At 36.1% G+C, this 12,857-nt stretch overlaps 1 protein-coding gene across 1 annotated transcript in view; it reads right to left on the bottom strand.

The window, feature by feature from the left end:
- The window catches only part of TRPC6 (transient receptor potential cation channel subfamily C member 6), an 81,894-nt gene that overhangs the window by 14,546 nt on the left and 54,491 nt on the right, over positions 1–12,857 (bottom strand). The window contains 4 exon segments of the mRNA XM_018070985.2: positions 2,951–3,178; positions 4,824–5,037; positions 9,631–9,795; positions 11,342–11,527. Coding sequence (XP_017926474.2) covers positions 2,951–3,178; positions 4,824–5,037; positions 9,631–9,795; positions 11,342–11,527 — 793 coding nt within the window.

Here is a 12,857-nt window from a genome sequence, read left to right on the forward strand (position 1 = left end):
ATTTCAAGATAACTGTATGCATCTATGGGGGGGTCTTTTTGGAACAGCAGTCAGAACAGCAATTGGAACAACACCTCAGACACATGGTGTGACTCCTGTGGATGTCCTCTGCGGGGCTAAGATTTGGACTTGATGATCCTTGTGAGTCCCTTCCAACTCAGGATATTCTGTGATTTCAAGGTGAGGGAAGAAACCCATGGCAACTCAAACAACACTAATCACTTAGGTTTAGCTGACTGAAGTGAGTCATGTAACTAACTCTAAAACGTTTCCACAGTTCCACTGACTGTATTGATTAGATCACCAGGGATTATAAAGGTGGACCGTAAGATCACTGAGGTAACTTTTTGGGAGTTGAATCCTCGTCTATAATAGAATTTAAGTAAAATTCAGCTTACAGTGGCAGGTGATGACAACTGAGCTGTGACAAAATGAACTGTTTTGTTGTGGGGATCTGAATTAATTAAATGGCCTTCACAATTCCAAAACTACATGAACAATAATATTTCTATATCTTTTCTACTTTATCGTCTTACTTATAATGAAATTGTAGTGGTCATTTCCCAGCAAACACCAAACACCCATTTCCATCACCTTTTCTATCATCATTTCTATCAGTATCTTCTGCTGAAGCTAATGTACTCGTGAATTACTTGAATGTCTTTTAATGGGGAACGTGACACATTCAACTGCAGAGAGGAACATTTAAGTTCAAGCTTTTACTTAAATAAATATTGACAGAAAAGTGTCAGAAGAAGTCTGAAGCAATACCCTTCAGAATACTTCCTTGCTCTAAGTCAAGGCATTCTCTCATGATGTGGCAGGCTTAAATTCATTCACTATTGTGCTTCAGACAAAGAGAAGAGGTTAACCTGGGATGTGGTACCTATGTCCCAGGAGAATGTTGTTATCTGTGTCTACTTTACTGTAAAGGCCCTTATCTCCAACATGTTCACATCTCTCTTGTACTGGGGAGCCCAGAACTGGACACAGCATTCCAGTTGTGGACTCACCAGTGCTGAGTAGAGGGGCAGGATCATCTCCCTCCACCTGCTGTCCATGCTCCACCTAATGCAGCCCAGAATACCATTGGCCTTCTTTGCCACAGGGGCCCACTGTTGGTTCATGTTCAGCCTGGTGTCCACCAAGGTATGTTTGCTAACCTATGAAAAAAACTGTGGCACTAAATAACATTATCCATGTTGGCACTACCAGACACAGGTGCTCTCAAACCAGACTTCAGTGTACATGCATCCACTAAAAAATGTATCAGCTGTGCTTCAGGGCATAACAAAGTCACAACCCATGACTGATATGAATGGAAGGTGCCTTTCTAAATGATGCAGTATTGTGTAGCATAAATGAGTTACAAGACTTGTGCTTGTCATACGCAGACACTGTGAACATAAACAACAGTCTCTGTTTGCACATTCTTCAAGTGTTTCTGAAAACTGAATTAATATTTAACCAGCTGCTTTTAGGACTTACGTAAAATCTGTAACTTTCCAGTAAAATTTGTCAGTCTTACAATTCAATGTGTTTCAGAATTGATATATTAATTGCTCTACTTTTCTACAGCCTGGATGATGTAGGAATGTAACCTTAAGAGAAATAGTATCTGAGGCACAGAACACATATAGAAACTGATGTAATTCAGTATGTAGAAAAAAAAAATCTAATAACAGTAAGAAAGATGTGGTGATGTTGAGAGGGAACACTAATCAACAGAGCTTAATTTTTTCTCATTCAGGCGAAATAGCTTCTAGTCACTTCTCATATATGCCAAGCAGGTTTATTAACATTTTTCATCTGTTACTAGTAAAGAGAGTGGATTGAAAAATACTAAAGTAATACAACAGAGTCTCTGAAAAAATAATATATAAAAGACATATTGGTTATTTTGACATAGCATGTTTAAGAAGTTCATGCATCTCATTGCTTAGTTTTGTCCCCACATTACAGTATATTCAATTCACAGTTGCACCAATACAGTTTGGTTTGCAGACAGTATTGTGTAATTGAATAGATTAAAATAATCTAGAAAAGGGGTGAGATGATAGTAAGGTTATGTTGATCTTAGATCATTTCAGTGCCTGCTGTTTAGAACACTCCCCAAAAGATGTATGAGCATAGCCAACGGAACTGTGATCAAATAGTAGAATCATAGAATCATAGAATATGCCAAGTTAGAAGGGACCCATCAGGATCATTGAGTCCGAATCCTGGCCCTGCACAGGACACCCCATGAATCCCACCATGTGCCTGAGAACATTGTCCAGATACTTCTTGAATCCAGACAGGCTGGGTGCTGTGACCACTTCCCTGGGGAGCCTGTTCCAATGCTGAACCACTCTCTGGGCGAAAACCCTTTTCCTGATATCTAACCTAAACCTTCCCTGACTCAACTTCATGCCATTCCCTTGAGTCCTGTCACTGGTCATGAGAGTGAAGAGATTGGTACCTGCTCCTCTGCAACCCCTCATGAGGGTGTTGTAGACTGCAATGAGGTCTCCCCTCAGTCTCCTCTTCTCCAGGCTGAACAAACCAAGTGACTTCAGCTACTCCTCATATGGCTTCCCCTCCACACCCCTCACCATCCTTGTGACCCTCCTTTGGGCAGTCTCTAATAGTTTAGTGTCTTTTTTATAATGTGGTGCACAAAACTGCACACTACTCCAGGTGAGGCCACACCAGTGCAGAGTGGACTGGGACGATCACTTCCCTCGGCTGTCTGGTGATACTATGGTTATGCATCCGAGGACACGGATGTCTCTCCTGGCTGCCAGGTCACTGCTGACTCATATTCAATTTACCATAAGGATGAGAAGGAGAAGGAGTGAGAATTTCTTTAGTAGTACATTGTGGAACTATGGTATTGGAGACTTATTTACTGAAAAATCAGTTCGTCTTGGCCCCAGAAGTAAATTTTAACCATGTTCAATCAACTCACCCAAGGTGTAGTATTTTATGCTGGGGTCCAGTGTTGGACTAGTCAGATCTTTCATATGTGCATCAACGAAGTTCTGGGCTCTGGATGCATGCCAAAATGCCATAAACCTTGCTATGAATGATGCCGCAAAAATTGCTAACATACCAAAATCAAGCATATTCCATAACTCAAAAAGGTATTCCTTTGGACCTTGAGACCAAATTTCTTTACATTCAGACCATATCATGCCTGTTTAAGACAGAACAGAGAAAACAATGTGTTCTTTTATCTTCACAATTGTTTTATTTTATATTTTTATTATATATAGAACATGCTCTTGGTTGCGGTCAAACTCAAAACAATTTTGATCAGTGGGAATTCAAACACAAAATAAAATCCTTGAATCTGAAAATTCATATACATTCCAAGACTTCTTCTCATGAGAGTAATAATAGCAATCTTTTAGAATTCTTTTTCCTGTACAACTATAAAAGCTTTCAAAGAGAGGAATGGGATGTGAGTATTACCATCTGTTACAGACACAGAAAGAGATGGAAAGAGCAGAAATGCTCTCGCATGATCTGTGGTAGAGTTAATAGAGAAACTCAGATTTTCTTATTTTCAGAGAAAATCTTTTTTCATTTCAAGAGAAAAAAATATAAACTACATTTCTAGGATTTTAAAAAGAGTCTTTAATAAAAAGCTGAATGGAATACTTTTTTCACTTATCAAATTGTCTGAAGGAACTTTTCATAATTTTCAGATAAGGACAATAATAATGTCAATTGCAATAGCTACATTCAATGTTACGTCTGTATGCACTGAATCAATTTTTCATAAACCATCTTATGCATGACACTGAAATAAATAAAAATGAAAATAGATTAAATTATCAAACTAGAACTTCAAATTAAGAAACTATTATTTCCTTCATTTTTATCAGATGAAGATATTTATAGACTTCAGAAATCTGAGTGCTATATTATCCCTATAATACACAACTATATTAATTTATAAATAGCTTTGCTATTAAATAAATAAAGGTTGCCAATGTCTTTAAAGCTATAAGAATCAATTGGTGTACAAATATCAATCAAAGAGAGATCATAAAAGAAAATATTTTAAATGTGTAAACTCTTGTAAGGAAAGATACTTTACTTAGCTTGAATTTAAATCTCACACATTGCTGTCTTAAGTAACAACCAGAGTCCAGATCCTTAAAATATTTGGGCATGTAACCCTCAGTGGATTAAAAGGTATTAGACTTGTAAATGAGAATCTGACAGCCAAAATATTTTGGAGGGCCTGCACTCAGGTTCTGATGCTGAATAGTACTACATCACTGAATTCAGTGGACCAGCTCAGAGTACTACTCATAGCACTCATGTCATCCCTATGTTGGGATGAGAAAATCTACTGCCAAATGTTCAGGGGTCTATATTCTTCTCTTTTGTCAATAATACATTCAGCTAAATACTGTTAGTTCTGCAGACGTACTTGCAAAAAAAGAGAATCTTAGCAGAAAGAGACAATTGGGCACAAAAAAATTTGGCCCATCATGTGGAAATCTTTTCCCCTTTGTAGTTGATGCAGTGTGACTCAAAACCCCCAGAAAACTGGTAGACACTTTGCTTTGTTATTTGTAAAACTGAATTCATGTAGATGTATATTTCAGGATGATGTAGATTTCACCTAAATCCTTAATCTGAATGTGATCAGCTGGGAACATGTGAATCCTGATGACATTCAGCATAAAACATGAGACCCATGTGGGAATGCAGACAACTGAATAAACTCCATCGCAATTTTTACACAAAACATTGATAGCAAAGGTTTCATTTAGTTCAGCTTCACTTGAAATCATAGCAAGACAAATTTAAGCAAATTTTTTTACCTATTACCCAAGAAATAATGAGCATCTCCATCCATGTAAAACATGATGTTTTCATCCTAAACAGCTGTTTTACATTGTCTGTTGTTTCATTAGGTCGGAGTTTGGTGCCATCAAACCTGTCAGCTGCATTCATGACAAGCAGACCAAGAAAAATGGTGAAAGAGGCTGCATGGGCTACAAACTTCATAAATGGTCCACGCATTATCCTCCCCAGCTGCAACAGAGATTATGAAACACAAGGATATTGCATTGACTTCTTCCAAAATAAAAAAATATATAAAAAGAGCAGTAACACAGAAAGTCATATATTTCAATAATGCAAAGGAACAAATATTTAGAAAAATTTGGGTACTATGATGCCGTGTTGACAGTTGCTTTTAGAAGTTTCTACTGATGTGCTATTTTCAGGAATAATCTATCAGTTTCACTGATAGAATACTGAAATTAAAAAGATCTGTATTTTTAACTCGGCGATTTGAAATAATTCTGTAATTAGTTTGCGGTATCTATGTCTATTACAGATAATCAAAGGTAAAATCTATTACAGTTGGTGGATTTCTTACATGCTAGTCATCTTCATGAGGCAAGAAAGAAACCAAGATTTTGACACTCACTAAAAGAATTATCACCATGAACGAATTATGACTAAAGAATTTAATTTCCTGACTGATGTGATACTCAGTTTAGCACAGTTATTGTGCAGTTTTCTCAATTTATTTTCTTTTTTTTAAAAAAGTCATGAGGCCTCAAAGGGTTATGTTTATAGTCCTGTAGAGTCTTAATTTCCTCCTGACTACTGCAATGGAAAAGTTTTCAACTTTGTCATGACTAAGAACAACTTTAAAATGGTTTAGTGCAACACTTCAAAAACCTAAAGGTTCCATACAAATTCACACAAGGTTGAACTTCTAGGAATTATTAACTTTATTTTAGAGAGTGGCTGTATTAATGTTAAAAGTCTTAGCTTGTCCACTTAGTTGGAAGCTGCAGAAAAATACTTTTTCATTTTAGACTAAGACTGTACTCATATCTAAAAAAATTGCTTGGAAATGATTGAAAGTAAGTGTTACAGATCTCAACTAAAACATATTCCAGACCACAGTCTGTGGTCTGGAAAAAGTGGGTGGAAACAGAGAGGTATGTTATTGGTACTCATATTTTTACTGCAGAAAATCAGAATTTTGCAGTCAGCTTTTACAGAAACGTGAATAGGAGGATGGAGCCAAGGATGCAATGGTAAGGTCTCAAATACAAATCACATTAGGAAGACTAGACAAATGTAAATATAAGATACTGTTAAAGGAACACTGTCAAGGTTAGCAGGCATAAGATTTGTTATATTACTTTTCAAACCCATGCCATTTATTATGTTTCTCACTCAATTAAATTAATTTCTTTTTTATTAAATTAAACAGTCTGTCAGCCTCATGGGATGAACTTCAACAACCAATTATTTTGCATGAACTACAAAGAGAACAGGTAATTGTCATGGGGAAAAATTTTATTTCAAACTAGGAAGATACAGTCATAAACAACATACAATAAAGCAGAGCTGAAAAATTATTAAGTGCCTTGACAGTGTCCTTTTAAATGTATTATTCTTGTATTCACAAACAAAGATGAGTTAGGAGACAGTTGCCAGAGAGAGACATAACCAGAAAAGAAGAAAAAATACTGAAGTAGGTTAATGTTAATATATCCCTTGATCAAAAAACATAAAATTTAAGAGAGTGAATTCCTATCACCCCACCTCCTGTCCCTTCTAAAGAAACAGAAAAGTATTTTTTTCATATATATAGCAAAATCTCTCTAGAAGCAGAATTTTGGTTGAAGTGATTACAAAACTGCTGGAAGTTATTATGACACTGCTATATAACAATGATCCGAGGAAATTTTGAAATTACACTTCTAAATTTCTGAATTTCTTTATGGAGAAGATATAGGTCAGAAAATATGAACTGGAAGGAAAAAAAGCAGCATCTAAAGCCAAGACCATAATCTTGCAACTCCGGACTTTTCCATAAACTGGAATTCCCCTCATACACTTTCACTGTGCATTTTGATGTGATAAATTCCCTTCCCCTGCACTTCCAAGGGCATGATTTTCTAAGTACTCAGAATCTCTCTGTGTTTTAAGTGATCTGGGGTTTTGTTTTGGGTTCTTTTCTGGATTCTGATACTCTATACTATGTTTTTTGGTTTGCTATGGAGTTTTGGAGAGTGTTTTATATGTTGTTTTGGGTTAGGACAAGATATACAATAGTTACATGGTGGACATTGACACTTATTTGTCCATATAGAGGGTCACCTGTAATTGCTGGGGTCTGTAGTAAGTGATTTACATTATTCCCCACCTGTAACTCTGCAGAAACAATTAGTATTGTAATATTATGGAGTATGGCATTGATAAAGAAATTATAAAATGGGACTTCAGGTAGCACAGCTATTGCAAAAGAGAAAAGGTCTGATTAAAAAAAAACAAACTAGATTATGCATATACTTTTTTAGTAATAACAGTTTTCTAGTTCCTCATGTACCGGACACAATGTTCAATTTTTTTTCCTCTACCACAATGGAAGAGAGGAATGTGTATAACTCTCAGAACAAGCTTCTAGGAAGCATTTAGGAATTTTTCAAGTTACTTCTTTAGAAATGCCAACCTCAGGTGACTGGGAACAGCAAAAGACGACTCAGTTTCAAATGTAGATCCTTCATCTTGGCCAGAGGTTGACCAAATTACTTATGAGTTCATAAAGCTAAAAATCTAAATTCTATTACTACAGCTGAACAGCAGAGACATTAGAGATTCTTGCAGATAACTGAGAAAAGGTTTTAATCTTTCATGTCATGTAATAAAATATTATTCTAGAAATTTGTGTTAATGATGTCAGTAGTTACACTGAATTAACAATTAGAAATGCAAAGCAAAGAGTTTACAAAATTTTGAAATGTCTCTGCGAGGATCAGTGGCTGAAATTCAAATAAGAGGCAATCTTAACACCTTTTGGCATCTGACAGTAGTGAATTCCTTCCAAATCAACAGGACTGACCACATATTTCCATTAAATTTTTTTTACATCTGAAACTTTCAATTCAAACCTTCAGTCTGTGGTCCAAACTCAAATTAACTTTTTCCCAAAGAGGAAGCTGGTCAGCATTACAGGTAACTGACTGAGGTGTTGTAAAAGTCATAAACACATTTTTGCCTTTCTCAGAGCCGTGACATGAGAATATAAAGAAATGTGTCAGAACTCTACTGTAAGTTTTTATTTTCACCAGAAATACTGTGAACATTTTCTCTCTCTTCTGTCACTGTGCCTTATACTGCCAAACCTGGAAAAAGAATGTGTACTTTATCTCAGTAGAAAGAGAAGATGTAAAATTCCATCAATTCATACACAGAATGGACTCTTGATAAAGAAGATGTTCTATATTGGAGCCATCCTATCTTGAGACTATACACTGAAAATTTTTGTCTTCAAAAACCAGATTAAACTTCTGAAATATAAGTGAAGCATAAAGTATTAAATAGTAATTGGTGAAAAAGGTAGATTGGATTTTATATTTGCAGAATACGATGAAACAAAAAGCATTCAAATGACATGACGAGTTGATTAAATAGTGACAGAACTGAAACCTTAATGAATGTGGTTACTTGTACCTTGACTTTAAAAGTTACTCTGAAATATATTTTTCAGAATGTACAATGGTTCAAATTTAGTTTAAGATCCAATAAATCATTGAAAATAGAAAATGACAAATAGGTAAGTCACTGCTATAGTAGAAAATCAATTAATGAAGTGTGTTGAATCTCAAGGAGTGTCTTAAGAAATAAGTACTCATAAAAACCTGCTCACTATACAGAAAAGTGAAAATAATATAACTGATTTTTATTGTCCAGACTGAAAGAAATGAAAAAATATGGCAAAACAAAAAAGGCTCACTTTTCTCCTCCAGAGAACAACAAAAAAAAACCCTCACAAAGACTTCAATTCTCTCTTTCAACCTTCCTTTTCCCCTGAAATCATGGTATGTGCAAAGGACTTGACCTGTTAGAGTTGGGGATATTATACTGCAACATGGTGAGTGATCCTCATAGGATGCCAATTTTTCCCTCTAACATACTTTGAAGGGAAATTTTCCATCAGTGTCCACTCAAAATGGACAGTGACCAACTCAAACAGAGATTCAACACAAAGTTCACTGAGGTCAGAGATTGTCACCCAATCCAGACAGTGCATTGTAAATCAGTGCAGGGGAGACTGTGTGACTACTTTGGAGCCCTCATGAAATATGATGAATATTAGCACTGCCTTGTCAAGACAACACAGTTAATTTTGACTTCTAGAAAAGTGATGATTGTGTTATTTTCTGGCATTCATATTTCAGTGACTTTTATCTATTTATTTTTAATCATGAAAAATAAAATTACCTTCGAGTTAATTGGAATCAACCCCCTGCTTGAACTTAGTCTAAATCTGAAACAATGGAATAAGAGTATCCTTGGTATTTGCCTATAGAAGGAAGAACTAAATGATAACAATTTGACTCATTGTTTCTAAAGCAGGATTTCTACAAAGCAACTCTTGCTCAGCTATTTTAAATTAATTTAATATATATTACATTTAACACAACACATATACCTGTCTTAATTACAGTTGTCTGAACATGCAGTCTTGCAGCCATTCCATTCTAACTTGGCTTTAAAATAACTTTTATTGTTTAAGCATGTCTTTGTCAGACAGCAATCTGCGTATAGATGATACAGGAGTTAATAAAAAGCCATTACAAGATTTCACAGACTGACCTTACTGCAAGGAGCAATCCAGTAAGCCATTGAAAGGAAGGGCAGTCCTATTGCAACAGCAAGAACAACCAGAAACTTCACTGCCATGGTCTGCTGCCGTAAACCTGATAAATTTTCATACCAAATTGAGAGAAGTTGTTGCTGGCAGTTTGGATGTGCTACAAACTATAATAAAGAAAAAGAGCACAAAAATAATATTGCTATCAGAATAACCTTTATTAAAATACAGCTATATGAAGCACATTAAGAATTCTGGAATAGCAACAACTCAGGAGAGTTGTTCAAAGGAGAATTAACAAGGTCATAAGAAAAACTATTTGACAGGTCAAATTTCCCAGTAAACAGACATACATTAATTTTAAAAACTACTATTTATTGACACATTTATTATTTATTATTCAATCAGAAACTATTAATTTTATCTAAGGTTAATTAAACATAAAATTTTTCTGATCAAACTTTGTAACTTTCTTATATTTATAATTTTAAATTTACTGCTTTAAATCTTTTAAGTTCTGCAAAAAAATGCTATATAATCTTCAGTTGTGAAAGAAAGATTTTGACATATTTTTATGTGCTAACATGCTGGCATAAGAAAACAGCTGTCATATTTGCAGGAAATCAGATAAGGACTATTTATAACTTGGACAAACTCTGCAAAACTGAGAAGTCTACCCTATAACCCCCTTTGTGTCCTCTGGTTAGTATAAGAAGAACCTTACAAAGGTAGGTATTAATAAATAGTAGATCCTTGTGCACTGTGTATGTTTATATCCAGACCTGTTAATAGAATTAAAAATTTAAATTAATCTAGGCTTGTTTTTTTCTATAATCTTCTCTATACTTAAAGGATTACTGGCTGCAGGTGCAAGAAATATTTTTATTGAGATAAGAGAAAGTATTACAAGAAAGTTCACATTCAGGGAAGGATTAAGACTCAAATACTATGAAGGACAACCTCATTGTGACATGTTCTCTTCACTAGTTGCTTCATCTCTCTTTAGTGACCATAACTTGCCAAGTGTTTTGCAGTGTTTTCTGAGTGAGTGCCCAGCCAAATTAGCTTTCTTCTTTTCTTCCTTTCATGAACACATAAATACTCCTCTCATGTAGGAAATGTGAGCTCAATTTTTGTAAAAAAGGCTCTACTTTAGGGTAACATGCATTTCAAGTATTCTCCTGATCTGTATCTTCTTGATCTTTGGTTGTATAAGATTCATCACACAAATAATTTCTCCCTGGTTCACACACGCCACCTAGAATTTTACAGCCTCTATTATCCAAGACGAGTTTCCTGGGTAATTCAAGGGTCTCTGTGCAGCTACTAACTCAGCTAGTTTCACTGACAGCATTTCAGATGGAGACCATAGTATTAAACTGACAGTAGAAATGAAAGCAAGACAAAGAAGGGATGATAACTGTTGTAATTGACACTACCTGAAGCATTTTTTATTATTTTGCACATAGCTACAAATTGTACTACAGTCATTTGCTCTCATACTCACTGTGACCAGTATCCACCCTCAATATCTGCTTCTTGTTTATATTGTGAGCTATTTGGGGCAAGGACTCTTTTGTTTGCAAAATACATTGTGCAAAAGAGCCCTAATGTTCATTTGTCACAGGCTACCAAAACATAAACATTTAATAATGTTAGCACAATTTAATACCACTATCATGACATGTCAGTTTGATCAACAAAGTTGCTTACTTTTTTAACTTCATACTTAATGGCAAGTTTTAAGCGGCTAAGGCTGGGGCGGCCGTGTTCTCCATTGCTGAGGTTCATCTCTACATCACCATTCAAAATAGCTTCCACTTCTTCTGTATTTCTGCACAAATCAAGGAGTCCGACTACAAAATCTTTGCATTGCATAGACAGTTTCTTGTAATCATTCTAGAAAACAGAAGAAAGAAGGAGACTTGGTGTTTAGATCCACCATGACAGAAACAGTTCTACATCCCAGCCACACCTCTGTGAATATTTTCTTTGCATCTTGTTATGTGCTTCCCCCCTCCAAAATGTTCAGAGTGGGATTTGTCTCACCTTGGTTACCTTGCATATCTACCTTATCAAGTTCTGCACCTCAGTCACTTCTCTAGACTCATTTTTGAGGCAATTAAAGTAAAAAAAACCGCTTTCAGAAATGTATGACATATTTTAATAGCTGTAATGAAGACTGGGATCCAATTTCTGTAATGGGGGTTGTATAAAGGAAAAGAAAAAACCGAAAACAGCAGAAAATCAGACTTTGAGTTGACACATTGAATTTTGATTCTTATCAGAAAAGCAAACTCAGACAACCTTATTAGGGGAAGTAATTTACAGTAAACAGTAACATATCTCTATTTAACTTAAAAATACATTTTCCATTCCATCCCATGATACAATAAACCAGACTGTTGCTGTTATAGTTGCAATGGACTTTGTACTAGATGCTTTTCTTGTCCATTTTGAACAGCACTGGGACACAGCTGTCCCTCTCAAAACTCCAGGCCACATCTCTGCAGGACAACATTTGTCATATATCATCAGCATCTTTATGGATATAATAGAGATATTAGCTCTAGGGTGGGTGAATGATTGAGATGACAGAAAACATGATCACAATCTCCAAAAGTAAAAGTATTCTATATAACATCAAACCTTGTAAAACTGCACACTTAGTCATGTCAGGGTAATCCCAAGCACAAGTAGAGGCTGGGCAGAGAACAGGTCAAGAATAACCCTGGGAAGAAGGACTGGGGGTGTTTATGGATGAAAAGCTCAATGTGAGCCAGCAATATGTGCTTGCAGCCCAGAGAGCCATCGATATCCTGGGCTGTATCAAAAGCACCTTGGTCAGCAAGTCAAGGAAGGTGATTCCGCCCCTCTACTCTGCTCTTGTGAGACACCACCTGCAGTGCTGTGTCCAGCTCTGGGGGCCCCAATAGAAGAAAGAGGTTGACCTGTTGAAATGAATCCAGAGAAGGGCCACAAAGGTCTGGAACACATCCAGAGGGCTGGAACACATCTTGTATGAAGACAGGCTGAGAGAGTCGGGTCAGCCTGGGGAAAAGAAGGCTCCAGGGAGACCTTATAGGACCTTTCAGTACCTAAAGGGGTCTTACAAGAAGGCTGGAGAAAGACTTTTCACAAGGGCATGTGAAAAAGGTCAAGAGGGAATGGCTTTTGTCATGGTTTGAGATAGTCCCCAAATCCAATTCCCTAGCTCCATTCCCCCCCC

The sequence above is a fragment of the Manacus vitellinus genome, unplaced genomic scaffold, assembly GCF_001715985.3.
Source record: "Manacus vitellinus isolate BGI_N305 unplaced genomic scaffold, ASM171598v3 scaffold_2_pilon, whole genome shotgun sequence".
NCBI classification, from domain to species: Eukaryota; Metazoa; Chordata; class Aves; order Passeriformes; family Pipridae; genus Manacus; species Manacus vitellinus.